Here is an 18,446-nt window from a genome sequence, read left to right as displayed (position 1 = left end):
TATTTCAATTTTCATGTCTTGAACTGTTAACTTTACCTGCTTGGTTGCTTTTTATTTGACTTTCTTGATTATTTTTAAGGAATTTATTTATTTCTTCCATTTTTTTGTTTGTCTTTTCCTCGATTTCTTTAGGAGAATTTTTTATTCCCTCTTTAAGGGCCTCTATCATCTTCATAAAGTTATTTTTAAGCTCGTGTTCTTCTGCTTCATATGTGCTGGGATGCTCAGGTCTTGCTGTTGTAGAACCACTAGGTTCTGGTGGTACCACATTGCTCTTTATGTTGTTGAATTTTTCTTGCACTACCATCTACCGTCTGAGTTTGTGGTAATTATAGGTGCAGATGTTGATTCTTGTGATGTCCTTGTTGGATGGGTCTTTTGTTCCTTTATTGTCTGTTTTGTTTAATGTCTTTTGTCCTGAATGGCCAGGGGTTCTGGTGATTGGCTGGTTGTCAGGTTGAGTAAGGTTGTCTCAACTGTTTGTTTGTGGGGGTTTGGGTGCCTAGATCTAGTGTATTGTCCAGTTCTTCTGGCTAGTGTGGTTATTACTTGTGCCTATGGGTCTGTTCTTTCAACTGGTATGGGTCGTGTATGTACCTATAGGGTCTGTTGGTGTTGCTGGAGAGGGTTGTTCACAGGGAGGCTCTTCCTCCAATTGGTGCAGATGGTGCCTGTGTCTCAGGGGGCCATTGATGCCACAGGGGATTACCCCCCCCCCTTCCCAAAGAACAAGCATTGACCTGAGATTTGCTGCACTGTCTACTTCTAGGAGTGCTAGTTCCAGGCTGTGGCTGGGAACAAGCCACGTTCAGCTGCTGCACTTTGGTTTGCTTGGGAGTTGAGCATCAACCCGTGGTCTCCTGAGGTTCTTTCCAGCTCTCACCCTCTAAGAACTGGTCATGCCATGAGCTCTGCTGTTCTCTTGCCTCTCTCATCCTATTTTTTCTTTTTTCCTGTCTCTTACAAACAGGAGCAGCTTCGGCCATGGGTCTCCTTTACCTGCGTACGTGGGCAGCAGCTGTTTCTGGATGCGTGCTGGCAGTCTTCACGGGGTCCGTGTGGCCTCAAGTACTTGGACACCTTGTGAACTCCGGGACAAACCCTGGGGAAACCATGACCACAGGCATGATCACTTATCTTTTAGAAATATTTTTCTGTGCCTGGTGCACAGCTTTCAAGTTTGTTCCTGGAGGTGTCTACGCTAGAGAAAGATCGGATGTGCTTTTGGGTGAGTCCATGTCAACAGATCCTGTTAAAGAAACTGACCCAAGTTCCTGAAGACATTCACCTGCCTATCCCTTGAGCTCTACCTCTGTCAGGACAGGCTGTTCTGGAAGACTCACTGTGAAGTGAAACAGGATCTCTGAGAATTCCCTATTTCCCATCTTGGCTGGGACTTTCACCCCCTTAGAGGAACATGGAGCCATGACCCCAACTACTCCCAAATCCTTTCCCACTTCTCTACCCACCCAACTTCACCTTCTTTTTCTTTATTAAAACAAACCAAGTAACAAACAATCCACAAAAAAATATAGAGTCTGATGTGTGTTGGCCCTTACTGTAGCACTGATATACCCAGTGCCACTCTATTGAGGAAAACGGATTTTCCCCTCTCCCGGCAGATATCAGTTTGCAAATAGTTTCTTGATTATGGGTGGAACTTGTGCCCAGTTTCCCACATTTTCTCTGCAGGTGCCTGGCTTTGCAAACTTGGTAATTCTTGTGGTTTCTTTCAGGTGGGTCTGCTCTCTCGGGCTCTGCTCTCTCCGGTGTCCTGCTTTTTTCTCACTCCAGCTTGCTCAGGGTGCTGCCTGGTGGAGGACGGGAGAGAAAGTAAGAGCCGTGCTGTCCCTGGCTTTGTTTCTTTGGAGCACTGTGAATGATGGGCTTTGCTAGTTCATTCTCCTCGCTCATAGACCTGTGAAACTGGGCTTTGTTTCAGAGTCACACGAATGAGAACCGTCTTTAATAAGAGGAGTGACATAGTAACCAGGCAATGTTGGGCAGCTCTCTACAAAATGTCTTTATTGGATCTTTGGAAATTTCATACAATAGATTTTGATCACATTTTTTCCCTTCCCCAACTCTTCCAAGATCTTCCCCTACCTCCCTACCTGACACGTATTTTGAAATCCCTGGTAGTGGTTTTCTCTGCTGATGCAATAAGCTAAATCAAGCCGAATTAAAAGTCCAGGTTTAATGAGCAAAGCTCTCCTGGCTGATCTCGGGGTGGAGGGGATCACACTGCTGCTCCCAAGGAGGGGGCCTTAAATATCCTGTAAGTTCAGTCTTTGAGCAATTCCAGGAGAGACACCACTGCCTGACTGTGGGAATTCTGTCTGGCTTGAACCTGTGCCAGGTCTTACGCATGCTCTCACGGTCTTTGTGAGTTCATACATCCACCAGCCCTGTTGAGTCTAAAAATGAGGTTTCCTTGGAGCCATCCTCTTACACTATTTCTGCCTCCTCTTCTGCATAGTCCTGGGCCTTGAGGGGAAAGTTGGGATAAAGACATCCCTTTTAGGACTGAGCACTGTGTAGCCTCTCATTCTCTGTACATTGTCAGATTGTGGGGTCTCTATGTTAGTTAACATCTTCTGCAAGAAGATGCTTCTATGATGAGGGTTGAGTGAGCTACTGCCCTATGGATGTGCCAGTATGTCACGAGGAGTCGTTTTATTGCTGTGGCCATTTAGCAGAATAATAGCAGGGGGTTTCCCCTAGGGCCCATGATCGGTCTAGTTCTAGGTTCTTGACCCCAGTAACAGTGTCACTCATGAGTTTCATTTTATTGAGTGGGCCTAAATCAGGTTTTTTTTTTTAAAAAGAAAAACAAACAAACAGGAGTTGGTTACTTCCATAACATCCATGCCACTATTGAACCAGTGGGCGTAGCTTGTAGGCAGGTTGTTGTTGTAGTTCTAAGCTTCTAGTTGAGTACCAGCTAGATTTCTCCATGTTATTTTCTGCAAAAGCAGTCAGTGCTCATAACCACTGAGCCATCTTTCCAGCCTCAATCTCACCATTGTTTTTAGAGGGCATTATCTTTTACAATACTGGGTATTGAATCTAATGCCTCATGAGTGCTAGGCATGCACTTTGCCACTGAGTTATGCCCCATCCCTCTTTTTTTCTCTTTCAACAGGGACCATAATGGTAATTATTGGATTGAATATGCTGTTTGGACCTAAGAAAAACCTTGACTTTCTTCTTCAAACAAAAAATAGTTCTAAAGTACTTTTGAGAAGGAGTGAAAAATACATGAAACTTAGTAAGTATAGTTTTACTTGCCTTTAAAAAAGTTTGATGTATAAAATTTTTTCTTTACTTTTGTTTTCTTTCTTTCTTCTTTTCTTTTTGAGACAGAGGGTCTTCTGTTTATCTGTTTATTTTTCAAGTCATGGTTTCTCTCTGTTGCCCCGGCGGTCCTGGAACTCTCTCTGTAGACCAGGCTGGCCATGAATTCACAGAGATATTCCTGAACTCACAGAGATAATTCTATCTCTGCCTCCCCTGGGTTGGGATTAAAGGCATGTGCCACCATGCCTGTCTCATGTTGTGTATATTTTCCAACATGAGATTCAAGAGTACCACGAAGCCTGCTGTGCCCTTCACTTGGCTACAACAACTCTTTATTTTGCTGCCAGTTGTGTTTGTTTCCTTCCTGCCTTTTGGGTTTGTTGAAACATGTTGCAGAATATTTGTTTAACTATGTAGATATGTGCTGTGTTTATTTAACTATGTAAAGATGTATGGCATTTGTTTGTGTTGTGGAATATTTTTTTAATTATGTAAAGGTGTGTTGCTGTTTTACCTTGCCTGTCCAAGGTACATATTTGGTCTAATGAAAACCTGATTGACCGATAGCGAGGGAGGAGGTATAGGTGGAACTTCCATGCAGGGAGAGTGAGTAGGGGGAGGAATTTAGGCTCAGCGAAAAAAGAGGAGGAGATGGCAAGGAGATGCCATTGACCAGCCAGCCAGACAAGGAGGAAACAGGAAAGTAGGACCTACAGAATGAAAAAAGGAAAAAAAGTCTCAAGGCAAAATGTAGAAGAATAGAAACAGGTTAATGTGAGCAGACTTTTCTTTCTTCCTATCAGTTCCCAAATAACTGACACAGAGACTTACTATTTCTTATTAATGCTTGGCCAATAGATTAGGCTTGTTACAAGCTAGCTCTTACAACCTAAATTGATCCATATTTCTTATCTGTGCTTTGCCGTGTGGCTTGGTGTCTTTACTCAGTATAGCATGCCCATCTTGTTTCTCTCTGCGTCTGCTCACGACTCCTGACTCTTCCAAGCAAGCCAAGCAAGCATTCAGGATAGGGCATGAACTGGAGTCAAAACGAGCCTTAGACATGGGCCACGCAGAGCGATGTAAAATGGGACATCAAAATGAGGGGCAGAGTGGAATGCAAGTGTGGTATTTTATTCATGTGTTTCCTCTTGTTCTTCTTGCTCTTGTTTTTCTTTAGGACACAATCTTCATCCCAACATTCTCAGTTTGGCTCTTCCTAATCTTATCCTTGTCAACTATTGGCCAGTCAGCTTCTTTATTAAACCAATCGCAGCGACATATATTCACCCAGTGTAAAGGAATATTCCACAGGTTAAATTAAGTTAAAATAACTAGTGGGACAAGCCTAAGCTAAGGTTGAGCATTCATAATTAATAAGAAGTCTCCACGTCGTTATTTGGGAGCTGGTTGGCAGCCCAGAGAAAAATCACAACTATAGAAATACATTTAAGCAAACCCCTGATATTGTGGCATTTCAAACATAAATATCCTATATGCTTTTTATTTTACTTCTAATATAGAAAATTTATCAAGTAGAATTTCAAAGATTTTTTTTTTCTGATAGTTGAGACCATATATTCTATCCTTCTTCCTTGCTTTGGAAGATTAAACATGTTAACATTAGTGTGTCAGTAAACTATAGACTCACTTGTTATGAAATAAGCTTGTCACCTAATGTCTGACTCATTTTAAATGAACTGGATCACATATAAATATTTAGTGAATGTATAATGCACTAATTGGTGACTGTTATGTAGGCTACAAAGATACACGAACACTGGTTTGTACTCTTAAACTTTTAAACATTACCAAAGGAGAAAATATTATTGTAAAAAGAGGCAACAATTGAAACTATATATTAAAATATTCCCTCAAAATATTTCTGAATGCTGTGTCCCGAAGAGTCACACCGTTATGTAAAATCTGTCATATATGTCTCATCATAGCCTGGGAGGATCGTATTAAATCGAAATTTTTCTCAATGTGTTTGGCAGTCACGGCTTCACTGTGATGCCCCTGGAGCTGGAGTTTGTCCTCCCCCTTAGGGAGTCTTTGGTCTTCCCCTCCGAAGAGTCTGAGTTTCTCAGTACTGGGACGTCCTCAACATTGTTTTGCTCAGCTGCTTTCTCACTCTCTTTCCTCCATCTTTTTAGATGCCAATTTGGTTATGTTGGCCCTTCCGTGATTTTTGTTCTTAAGTGCTTTTATTTTTTCCTGCCTCTGTTTAATTTTCTTAAAAAATTAAAAATATTTGTTTGTTTGTTTATTCAGTGAGTATGTGGGGGGCAAGGCATGTGTATGAGGTCAGAGGAAAGCTGAAGAGAGTCTGTTCTCTTGTTCCGTCAGGTTGGCACTGGGGATCAAACTCAGACCCTCAGTCTTGGCAGCATTTGCCTCCCCCTGTTGAGCCATTTTGCTGGCCCCACCTCTGTGTCACCCTTTGCATTAATTCTCCTTTAAGCTCTGTCTGATCTGGTCTGTATCTTGCCCATTGAACTATCTCTCACTTATTAAATTATATATTTTTATTTCTAGTTTAAACACTTTATTTTATTTTATGAGTCTGACAGCATGTATGTCTGTGTACCATATCATGCCTGGGGCACATAGAAGCCAGAAGAGGCTGTCAGGTCCCCTGGAACTGGAATAAAAGACAGTTGTAAGCTGCCATGTGCTGTGAATAAACCCGGGCCCAGTGCTTTTAGCTGCCTGTCCGTCACTCTGCCCCTCTATTTTTATTGCTAACAATCTGATTTATTTCTTTATGACTTCCCTGATTATTTGGTTTTTAGCCTTACATCCCCCCAGTCATACTTTTGCTTTCTCTCCTGTTTCTGAGCACACTAGGCATGCTCACTCCATACTTCGATTCTTAGATTTCTAACATCTAAGGTCTTCATGTGCTGTTTCTTCAGGACATCTTTTCCTGATGTTTTGTGCCTGCAAAAATACCTTTTCTTGTATATTTTGTACTTTATTTTTCGTTGCTTTTGGAATGTTCACAGGGAATATCCTTCACATGCCTGGTTTTAAAGTACGGATGATGTACACATGTCCCTCACATACTTCTTGGTCAGTAGATAAAATTTTGAAAAAGCTATTTAAATGTTTTAGTTTCTTTTTAATGATTCTTTTTTTCTTTTTGTTTAGTTTTGTGGCTGCTTGTTGGTGTGGGGTTGTTAGGATTAGGACTACGGCACAAAACTTATGAGAGGAAATTAGGCCAAGGGGTAAGTAATTAACATTTGTTAGATAAAGTTTTACTTTATGTGTGTGTTTACATATATACAAACAGACATGCACACACACAGACAGACACACTATTCTGTTTTGAACATTTACTTGACAGTGTTTTGGTACCTGGCCCTCCCTTTTCTACTCTTTTTTCCTTTTTGTTAAATTTGTCCCCTAGTAGATGAAGTGAAATTATTTATCATGTACATATTCACTCCCATTACTTATTTTCGTCTTCCTGTCTTTTCTTTTAGATAACTTCTTCTCCCACATAGCCCCACCTTCTGCATCTATGTTATATAGATATATTTAAATTATGGATATGAGAGACAGCATGTGACTTTTGTTGTTCTGAGCCTAGCTTTGTTCACTTAACAGGATGATCTCTGCTTGCAGCCATTTTCATGCAAATGACACCATTGCAGTCTTCCCTGTGGCTCAGCAGAACCTCCGCTGCATATTTGTGCATTTGCACTGTGTTTTCTCTACTGACTGGCATCTTGGTTGACTTCAAATATTGGCTATTGGGAGTACTGTAGCAAAGTATCTCTGTGGTGTGTTCCCCAGACTCCTTAACTTTAGGTAGCTGTCCAGGAGTGGGATAGCCTGATTTTATAGTGCTTTTGGTTTAGCTGTTGCTGTGGGATGTATGTACTTTAATTTTGTGTATGTATTTTGTGTTTATATATGTATGTGCACCATGTGTGTGCTTGGTGCTCACAGAGGTCAGAAGATGACTTCAAATCCCCTGGAACTGGAGTTATAGATAGTTGTGAACCTACATGTGGGGACTGGGAATCAAACCCAGGTCCTCTGTTAGAACAATAAGTGTTCTTAGCAGCCCCATGGTTTTAGTGTTTGAGGAGCCTCTGTGCTGACTTCCACAGTGGATGTGAAGTACCCAAAGGCTTTGCCATTCTCCACATTTGTTGTCGTCTATTTTCTGGACAGTTGTCATCCTCACAATGTAGCTTTCATTTGTGTTTTCCTGCTGGCCAAAGATGTTTAATGTTTTTTTTTATAAATTATATTTATTAGCCATTTACATTTATTCTTTTGAAGAAAATGATTTAGTTGCTTCACTCACCCTGTTATTGCTGGAGAATTTGGATTTTGGTTGTTTAAATAGTTTTGAGTTCTTTGTGTATTATAGATACTAATCCTCTGTCAGGATGTATAGCTGACAAAGACCTTCCCCATTGTGTAGGCTGGGCCTTCACTCCACTGTTTCTGTTGCTGTCTGTTTATCACTGTTTTGACATAATGGTAGGCCTGGGTGCGATGACTTTAAGACCCTGGGTCCCATCCCTTTTAAGCTGATCACACAATGGAATGATTTAGGAAGTTGAATTCTGAGTCAATGCAGACCCTGGTAATAATGGCAACTTACTCATGAGTTTGATATGTAGAGTTACTTTTCCATTCATGATTTAATACTAAATTATAAAAGAAGAGAGTGTTTTGTATTTAATGGAGATTGCAGAAGATGTGGATATGAGAGTCTTTGATTCAAGGAAAATCTGAGCAACAAATCTTGATTTTGTAAATTATGTATGTCTTGTATTCTGTGGATGTTTTATTGTCCTTTGATTTTGTAATTTTTTTTCTTTTTTCTTTTTTTGGTTTTTCGAGACAGGGTTTCTCTGCAGCTTTTTTAGAGCCTGTCCTGGAACTAGCTCTTGTAGACCAGGCTGGCCTCAAACTCACAGAGATCCACCTGCCTCTGCCTCCCGAGTGCTGGGATTAAAGGCGTGCGCCACCACTGCCCGGCTGATTTTGTAATTTTAAATGCTTAGATGTTCTCTACTCTTCCAGAAAAAGACAGAAGCCAGGATAAGTCATTGCAATACTGTGTTTTCCATCTGCTCTGGTAAAAAGATAATTGTATTTCATAGTGCAGCCAGAGTTACAGTTTGAGATAAAATAGAATTTGAGGGCTATTGCTGAAGTCTAGTAATTTGTACTACCAGGAAAAGTGTTTTTATATTAAATATAAAACTGTATTGAGGAAGGAGACTGTGGTCCATGTTTCTCTGGTTCTCCCTCTCTTCTCGCCTCCTTCTCCTTTCTTCTCCTCTCCCTTCACTACTCCTCTCCCCTGCCCTCCTTCTTCTCTGCCCTCCTCTCTTCTCCTCTCCCCTTTTTTCCTTCTCTCTCCCCTTCTTCCTTCCCCTCTCCACTCCTTTCCTTTCTTCTCTCCTATTGCTCCTTTCCCTTCCCCTCCTTCTTTCCTTCCTCTCCTCTCCTCTCCTCTCCTCTCCTCTCCTCTCCTCTCCTCTCCTCTCCTCTCCTCTCCTCTCCTCTCCTCTCTTCTCTTCTCCCTCACCTTTCTCTTTTTCCCTCCCCTCTTTCTCTCCTCTCCCTTCCTTCTTCTCATCCCCAAGCAGTGCTAGAGACCAAACCCAGGCCACACTGGGTAACCAAATTTCTTATTCAGTAGATAATAATAAGCCACCAAATACAGGCACCTTCTGATGCTTTTTCTGTTAGTTATCATTGTTACAATGTATTCTCCATATGAAGAGGATGCCTGACATCAGCCACAAATTCTTTTCAAAGCAGTTGTTTGAATTTGATTTACTGCTTGCTCATTCATTCACTTACTCATTTGGCAAGCGTTCATAGACTGCCTCTTACTATGCTTGGTGCCAGAGGTATATGGGGAAGCTGGACAAGATCTCTGCTCCTCCCCACTTTACGTTCTAAATAAGGATGGTATTCAGGCAAACAAATGAAGAAAGACTCAGGCTGGAGGCCAGGTGGCATTTTAAGAAGTAAGACTGTGTGGTACGGAGGACTAGAGTCTGGGTGGCTCCGGAAACTTCTCTGGCATTTGAGATGAGACTTGAAAGTTGATAAAAAGCCAGTTAGATGTGATTCAGCTATGACTCAGCTGAAGAGAAGGTGTATAAAGGACTGAGCGAGAGCCAGCGTAGCGTGCCTGGGATGCATCAGAGGGACCTGCAGGCTGAGGTGTTGTGGAGTGGAGGATGACAGTTGGAGAGGCTGGGGACGGCCTCATCACACAGGGTTTCACCAACCACAGTGAGCTATCTGTGAAGGATCAAGAAATATAAGATGTGAAAATGGTTGTTGTACTAAAAATAAAAGTTATAGGCAGCTTTTTCAGCGCTCCAAGAAAGAGAATTGTTGAGTGGAGAATTACAGAGAAGGGGAAAGACTTAAAGCGTGTGTGCGTACGTGTGTGTGCGCGCGCACACACACACACATTTGATGGCTCTGTCTATTTACCTTGGCGATCCTGGAACTCACAGAGATACTCCTGCCTCTGCCAAGTGCTGGGATCGCAGGTTCTTTTCCTGAAGGTGTTGATTACTCTTCTCATTGCTGGGAGAAGGATTCATTTCAGCTCCCAGGTTCAGAGCATGGGAGGCATAGTGGCTGGGTTTCTCTATGTGGTGTGGGAGCTTGCCTGGTGACCTGCTACATCTGGGCTTCTCTGGGAACATAAACCCACAAGCCCTGCCCTTGCAACTCTTCACCTGTCAGTGAGGCTACACGCCCAAAATGCCTCACCACCTCCCGGAACTGCACCACTGTCTGGGGTCCAAGCGTTTGAGCACATGAGTCTCGTGGGGACACTTGGCATTTAAGCCAAAACATTAAGAAGGATTTTGCTTGTTTGTTTAAAGATTTATCTTATTTTTAATTATGTGATGTGTGTGTCCCTGCATGCAAATATGTGCGGTTGGGTAAAATGCCTTTTCAGACCAGAGAGATAGAATCCCCAGGCAGTTGTGAGCCAAAGGATGTGGGTGCTAGGACTTGAAGTCAGGTCCTCTGCAAGAACAGTCTACATTTTTAACTGCTGAGCCATCTCTCCATCCCAAGGGGTTTTTAAAAAATCAATTTTCTTGCATTTCTTCACATTGTTACTCCATCATATGATAGACTCCTAGACAATATTGTTGTGTCTGTGTTTTTAATTACAGCTAAATCGCTTACAGCTTACTTCAACATTTTTGAAACATAAAGTCATCTTTTTGAGATTCATTCACACGGAACTGTGTAGGCCAATTTCTGTAGGGTTCTCTTGTATGTATATAACTTCATTTGTTTATTATTTTTCCTATGGGGGATTAATTTATCCGGAGTAGGTAGTGTTCTATTTTATGTAACAACACATTTATTCTTTTTCTTGTATAGATAGCTAGGTGGCTTCTTTTCTGAACTGCCAAGTTTAAGCTAGAAATTCACAGATTTACTTTGGAAGAACCACAGGATAAACATTTGATTTTTATGAATTAGATTTGGGAAAATGTCAGTGGGATTTCCTTTGCTGCAATGTGAACTTTGATAAGGGAGAGGTAGAGAGAGCTGGGACCCCCCCCCCCCCCGAAACTTCTGTTGTCCATAGTTACGCAAAGTTATCACTTCTACAATTCCTCAGGCACCAGCAAATGTGGTCTCCGCTGCCATCTGGCCTTTTCGGTTCGGCTATGACAACGAGGGATGGTCGAGTCTAGAGAGGTCCGCTCAGCTGCTCACGCAGACGGGTGAGTCTTTCTGGAATTGGCTCCAGGTTTTGAGAAACCACTGTTGTCCCTTTTTTTTCTTGCCAAGTTGCTGAGTCTTAGGATTGCTGTGTGTGCTCTAAGTTCCTGGAGAGGCTTGGCTTCGTGGCCAGCTCAGGTCTACACTCTGCGCCGCACCTGTCTCGTGGAGCAATTAACTCGTTGATCCGGAACAGCCTGTCCTACTGCGGACCTGCAGGAGACTCATCCCACACTCTTGTTGTTAGAGATGTTCCTGCTGGTATCTCTCACCTCCCGAGGACCGGGAAACTATTCGATCACAGGCAGAAAGAGTCTAATGTAAAGTGGTGAAAATCGTTTCCAGGGTCTGGAGAGGCAGCTTAGTGGTTAGAAGCACTGACTGCTCTTCCAGAGGACCCAGCTTCAATTTCCAGCATCCACATGGCCGTCTCATAACTGTTTGCAACTCCAGCTGCAGGAGATCCGACGTCCTCAGACAGGCGTGCATGCTGGCAAAATGCTGGAGCACATAAAACAAATTTTTAAAAAAATGTTTTCAAAAAGCCCCAGGGTCAATCTTATTTGTCTCTGTGCCCTTGAGGAGTTTGTTGTTGTTGTTGTTGTTAGGAAGCACCCCGAAGTGCGTGGGGATTTGGAGTGTGTAGCATGATAGCAAAGGGCTGAATGGGTCTGGTTATCGCTCATGCTAAGCCCAGCTCCCGAGAAGTGTCTGAGTGCCTTCGTGAGCACAGGGCCTTTAGTCTTGTTTAGAAGGCTCAGGCACTCCATGTCAGAGTCTAAGAAAAGCTGGCAAACTCATTTTTATACCAATACTGTGGAGCTGTTTGCCTTGGACTAAAATACCATCGTGGGAGTGAAGATGTAGCCCAGTGGGTAGAGTGCTTGCCTCCTATACACAAAGCCCTGGGTTCAGTTCCCACCACTGCCTAAACTAGGCATGGTGGTTCATACCGGTATCCTCAGCACTCTGAAGGTAGAGACAGGAGGACAGAAGTTCAAGGTCGTACTCAGCTACATTTAGAGGCTAGCCTGACCTATGAAGACTCTGTCTCAAAAAACATAAATGGCTCATGTGCACTAGTCTGTTGTTTCTGAACACAAGCTTGGAATTTATGAAAGCTATGAAGATTATTTGTGCTTCTGGAAAAAGTGTCAAGAATATTTTTTTTTTAAATGTGGAAAAGTCATACTCCCCTCTTCCTTAAGATGCCCCATGCTTTAGTTACATTTTAAGTATCCAGCACAGGTTCAAGTCATACTCCTCTAATGACTCAGAAGGAATTATGTACTTGGGGGTTTATGAGTGAAGGCGAGGGTCAAGACTAACGTTCTGTCGGGTGTGGTGGTCTGCATCCATAATCCCGGCGCTTGAAAGGTAGGAGGATCATGAGTTCGAGGCCAGGCCCAACTGACAAATGAGCCCTTGCCTTAACAAAACAAAACAATAGCAATCCCTTGTAGTTTTTTGCTTTTTCCTGTTGCCACTGCTTCACTGTCTGCCTTCCGCCCCCTTCCCCAAACAGGTGCAGACTTTATTACCATTTTGGAGAGCGATGCTTCTAAGCCATTTATGGGGAACAACGACCTAACCATGTGGCTGGGGGAGAAGCTGGGCTTCTATACGGACTTTGGGCCAAGCACCAGAGATCACACTTGGGGGTGAGCAGACCTTGGGGATTAATGCTGAGCAGAGTCCTGAAGGGTAGGGAGCAGCGGCTTGGGATGGGAAGTTGATACTGTCCTGTGATTGCCACTCTGTGATGCATTTGGGAGGGAGATGCTGACACTACACATTGTCATGAATGTTCATAGTGGCTTCCCGGGGCTGGAGGTCACTGGGTCTTCACCTAGGCCAGCCCCTCAAGGCTGGGGGCGGGGGGGGGTCCCAGTGCCGGGCTTGTCTGATATTCTCAGGTAGCTTGTACTCTAGTGCAGATGGCCAGAACACAGTGGCCTTCCACATTCGCTTCTTCACGCCTGGATTCCAACAATAGGAAACTGAAAATATTTGAGAAATTCTAGAATGTTCCAAAGAGCGGGGCTAGAGAGATGGCTCCAGTTTAAGAGCACTTGCTGCACAATTATCAGGACCTCAATTCAGATCCCAGCACACACGTAGCAAGCTAGGCATCTCTGCAAATACCAGAGCTCCGGCCTGTGGGATCTGCCTCCCTCTTTTGGCCTCTGTGAGCACAGACAGGTGCACCCACACACATATATGTGCATGAGCACACACACACACACACACACATACACACACACTGAAAAGATAATAAAGTCTTCAAAAAGCAGAAAGTTCCCCAAAAAGTAAGCCTTGAATTTGCCACCCATTAAGTACTACACTTAATATGTGGGAATGAACGGATGTGGAGGCATTAAATTACATGCTATAAATAACCAAGAGGTGGTTGGACACACTCAGGAAGATACGTAGAGATTATATGTAAGTGAGACATGATTTTACGTAAGACACTTAACCATTTGACATTTCTCTGTTTGTGGACATCATGGAGTCGGTCCTCTGCGGACACTGAAGAACAGCTATAAACAGTTCCACAAAGAAATCAACAACCATCTGTCTGAGATCGTGCTATGTACTACATATGAAGAAAACCAGCTCCCAAGAGAGAGTGGGCGGGTAGCGGCGTGGGATATTACAGTAACGAGTAAAATGGCCTTTTCATCCTGCCAAGGCTGCCTTTTTCCTGTCTTCATGACGTTTACCAACTTGGTATTGTGATTACAGACACGGCCAGACAGGCTAAATCGGAAGAGGCAATGAACTATCAAGCCAACTTCCATAGACGTCTGCCAAATTCCTGCTCCGAGTGCTCCTCAGTGGATGCCAGTCACGTGACATGACTTCTTAGTGCATTTCCTTCGTCTCATCTCATGATAGGCTGCTCTGTTTTCTTTCTCCTACAGGATTATGGCACTGTCCCGGTACCCAATTGTGAGATCGGAGCATCACCTTCTTCCATCGCCAGAGGGCGAGATTGCACCAGCCATAACTCTGACTGTTAACGTCTCCAACAAACTGGTGGACTTTGTGGTGACACATTTTGGGAATCACGAGTGGGTTTCTTTGGTTTACTTAATATTGTAGAAATGACAGGAAGCATTATTACAATATTACCTTGACGTTTTAATGTAACATTCTGACTTTCTACTCCTTTTAAGAAACGTTAGATTATTTTCTCCACGTTGCTGGTTGTACATGCACTTGAGATGCAGACAGTCCGTAGAGATGGCCGTGCAAGACATGACTGCCGCGTGTGTAGTAGCTTCTCCATACATGTGTGACTGTGTTTAGTCCTCGAGCTGCATAGGTAAAGGGCCATGGTGGCCTCATTTTACACATGAGGTGGACAGAGGTTAGGTGATGTGACAGTCAGGGTCACACAACAGGAAGATGTCAGAACCAAGTCAGAGGTCATAAGTGCTTGGAAGTGCACATTAAATCAGAGTGCAGGAAAAAGACACCCCTGTCCTTACAGGGTTATTGGCACAAACAGCCACGCTGTTGGGAGCTGAGGGCTCTAAGTGACATTCCTTTCTTTTCTCATGTTTTCAGAAACAGCTGACAGGCAACACTGATATCCACACATACTCACTCCGCTAGGTCCTGTCTTCCAGGCTCCTTTAGTAGGATTGCTCCACATTCTCGGATTCTGGTGATCGCCCCACATATTGCTCGGCCCCTCTAACACACATCAGTTATCCTTCCATGGAAATGCTGCTGGGTGGTAATGGCAGCAGCGCACGCCTTTAGTCCTAGCACTCATGAGGCAAAAACAGGTAGATTTCTGAGTTTGAGGCCAGCCTGGTCTACAGAGTGAGTCCCAGGACAACAAGGGCTCAACAGAGAAACCCTGTTTTGGGTGGGGGGGGGGGAGAAGGAAGGAAGGAAGGGATGGATGGACTTGTTTACTTACAGATTTGTTACTTGCTCCTATCTGTGACTATACATGGAGTATATATATATATATATATATATATATATATATATATATATATTTCATTTCATATACACATTTCATATACATATTTCCCAATGTCCTTTGCCTTCTATTTTCTAGGCAGATTTAGCCAATGAGAGGTACAAGTTGGGAAGACAAGAAAAGGAAGAAGCCAGGATATTGCTCACCATTGCTCTGTGCTTTTTCTGGTGTCTCTGGCGGCAGCCGAGTCTCCTCTGTGGCTGCAGTTCCTTCCTGGATGGCCCCAGTTCCATCATGGAGGACCCTTTCTGACTGACTCTGTAGTGTCACCTCTGCCTGTCCCTCCTCTGCTGCAGAGCTAGTGATAGGGTCTCATTGCTGCCGACCTCTGCATCACTGGTCCCTGACTGGCTTCTCATCACTTGAGGAACCAATTCCCTATATTAAATTCACGTTGTCTGAAACTCCTGGGATGCCTCTATTTTCCTGGCAGGTCAAACAAATATTGCTTTTCTCTGAGACAGTAGACACCTCAAAAGCTTAATGTCCTTGTCTACCTGTCTGTTTCATGCCTACAGTAATTAGTATATTAATAGCAAGACGCTCAGCCAGTATTTGGGCAAAAGAGCAGAGGAGACATTCAGAAAATGTTCAGTCAAAGTAACAGTGTCAGGGGTCTGGAGAGATGGCCCCGAGGTTAAGAGCACTGACTGCTCTTCCAAAGGTCCTGAGTTCAATTCCCAGCAACCACATGGTGGCTCACAGCCATCTGTAATGAGATCTGATGCCCTCTTCTGGCCTGCAGGTAGACATACAGATGGAACACTGTATACATAATAAATAAATAAATAAATAAATAAATAAATCTTTTTTTTTTTTAAAAAAAGTAACAGTGTGAGTTACATAAGCCAGGGCTGTTCTGTGAAGGTTACAACTCTCCCTGAGTTCAATGTCAGCCTGGTCTATGGAGCGAGTTCCAGAATGGTCAGAGTTACAGAAAAAAAGCCCTGTCTCAAAACCAACAAAACAAGCCGGGCGGTAGTGGCGCACGCCTTTAATCCCAGCACTCGGGAGGCAGAGGCAGGCGGATCTCTGTGAGTTCGAGGCCAGCCTGGTCTACAAGAGCTAGTTCCAGGACAGGCTCTAAAAAAGCTGCAGAGAAACCCTGTCTCGAAAAACAAAAAAAAAAAACAACCAACAAAACAAAACAACAACCAAAAGGAAGAAATAACAACAACAACAAAAAACCCACAATGCCAGCTCGTGGCGGTTATTAGTTCTCTTTTTAAAAAAATGTATTTATTAATTATGTACACAATATTCTGTCTGTGTGTATGTCTGTAGGCCAGAAGAGGGTACCAGACCTCATTACAGATGGTTGTGAGCCACCACGTGGTTGCTGGAATTGAACTCAGGACCTTTGGAAGAGCAGGCAACGCTCTTAACCTCTGAGCCATCTCTCCAGCCCCAATTATTAGTTCTTTAGCTGTGGTCCTGTCGACCAGGTCTCACGTCGCCGCCACCCTTTCCTCTTTCACTTGTGCATTGATTCTTCCTTGCAATGCTGGAGAGTAAGCTCAGAGCCTGCGTGCACATGAGGAAAATGCTCTTCCTTGATGAGCTTCATCTTTACCCTGCTGTGAATTATTAATAGTGAAGAAAACCTGAACCCATTCTGTATTTGAACTAGAAGCTTAAGGATTTGTTTTATCTGTGAGTGGGGACATACGCAAAAGCGTGAGTGCCCGAGGAAGCCAGAAGAGGGTGACACATGTCTCGACTCTGACTAAGTCAGAGGCGGTTGGGAGCTGGCTGATGTGGATGGTGGGAACCAAATCCTGTGCCTCTGCAGCAACAACAGGTCCTCCTATGTGCTGGGCTGTCTCGTCAGCCCCAGCAGAGATATTAATGTTTAAATCCACTTGACTCAGTGGTTTCTGAAGAAAAGCTTTTTTCTTAGTCAATAGTGTGTCAAGCCTAGTTTGAAGTGCTGATCTATGTCCTGTTCATTGTAAAAATTCAGACCTTTTCCCAACAGAAATTTCTCTGCTGTTGTAACTTGATTGAGGATATTTGGTGGGGGGTTTGGCTACCTGCTCTTTAAAAAAATTGTTTTTATATATATAATAAAGAGGCTCATTTTTCATGTTTTCTTTCTTTCTTTCTTTTTTTAGAGATGACCTTGACAGGAAACTACAAGCTATTGCAGTTTCAAAACTACTGAAAAATTGCTCGAACCAAGTAATTTTTCTGGGCTACATCACGTCAGAACCTGGTTCCAGAGATTACCTGCAGCTCACGGAGCATGGCAACGTGAAGGTGACACAGTTTTAATACGGTTTCTGCTGCGCTAACTTAAATGCTTCTTTATTCCTATATGCTTGAAAAATCCAACCCCCCAAATTGTGTGTGTGTGTGTGTGTGTGTGTGTGTGTGTGCCATTGGAGGTCACAGTATTCTAAGACATCAGTAGGAACACCACAGGCCCAGTGAGATGTTACTGTGATTGCCCTTAGAAAATAAAATCCAGCACACTCCAGGGTCACTCACTGAACCTGGAGCTCAGGAATAGACCCTGGAATCTGCTTGTGTGTTTTCCCGGGGCTAGAATGACAAGCATGCACCAACTGTGTGCAGATTTGTGTATGTGTGCTGGGGATCTGAAGCCTGGTTTGTGTGGCAGGCACTTTTCCAGCTGAGCCACTTTCCCAGCACCCTAACGACTTAATATATTCTTCTTCTTCTTCTTCTTCTTCTTCTTCTTCTTCTTCTTCTTCTTCTTCTTCTTCTTCTTCTTCTTCTTATTATTATTATTATTATTATTATTATTATTATTATTATTATTACTACTACTACTACTATTATTATTATTTTGTGTGCTTATTGCACTGCACATCCTGCTGCTTTGCTCACTGGTTTACACTGTGGAAGGGCTCAGTGAGAACACCCTGGTTGTGCTTCATGCAGGGCCAGTGAGCTGTTCCTGGGTACTGCAGGATTTCCTGTGTGAAGGATTGATAAGCAAGGCTTTGGCTCTGGAGTATGGCTCCTACTCCCGTGCTAACTGGACTTCCTCTCTTCATGGTGGCTGGGCTCCAGAGTAAACAAGGGGAGAGCCTGTGTTGTCCTCTAGGTCTTGAGCTCCCACATGGCACAGTGTCACTTCTGCTTTGATCATAATTCTTACACAGCGATCTGAAGGAACACAAGCCCCACTCCTTGACCCGAGGAGTGTCAAAGACATCAGTAAGAATACCACAGACCCTGTACTGAGAAAATAAAATCCAGCACACTGTGAAAGTTAGTTCCAAGGCTGCGAGTAAAAGCCGGAATAGGATATCAGAAAGAGTGACTTCCAGGTCACACAGAGCCTTATCATGTATTTCCAGGTCTAAAACACTTTGGTTCTTCACTGTACCCTGACAGAATCAAGTGGTCAGAAAACAATGCA

The 18,446-nt window shown here is 43.4% G+C and overlaps 1 protein-coding gene across 1 annotated transcript in view; it reads left to right on the top strand.

Annotated features, from left to right (window-relative positions):
* The window catches only part of Cwh43 (cell wall biogenesis 43 C-terminal homolog), a 49,146-nt gene that overhangs the window by 12,951 nt on the left and 17,749 nt on the right, over positions 1-18,446 (top strand). Inside the window, exons 7-13 of the mRNA XM_038315427.1 lie at positions 971-1,228; positions 3,146-3,271; positions 6,454-6,533; positions 10,949-11,054; positions 12,578-12,713; positions 13,980-14,129; positions 17,170-17,314. Of these exons, the coding sequence (XP_038171355.1) occupies positions 971-1,228; positions 3,146-3,271; positions 6,454-6,533; positions 10,949-11,054; positions 12,578-12,713; positions 13,980-14,129; positions 17,170-17,314 (1,001 nt within the window). The remainder of the gene's footprint in view (positions 1-970; positions 1,229-3,145; positions 3,272-6,453; positions 6,534-10,948; positions 11,055-12,577; positions 12,714-13,979; positions 14,130-17,169; positions 17,315-18,446) is intronic.

The sequence above is a fragment of the Arvicola amphibius genome, chromosome 1, assembly GCF_903992535.2.
Source record: "Arvicola amphibius chromosome 1, mArvAmp1.2, whole genome shotgun sequence".
In the NCBI taxonomy this organism is placed as follows: domain Eukaryota; kingdom Metazoa; phylum Chordata; class Mammalia; order Rodentia; family Cricetidae; genus Arvicola; species Arvicola amphibius.
The sequence above is the reverse complement of the archived record's forward strand: the minus strand, read 5'-3'. Positions and strand labels throughout refer to the sequence as shown.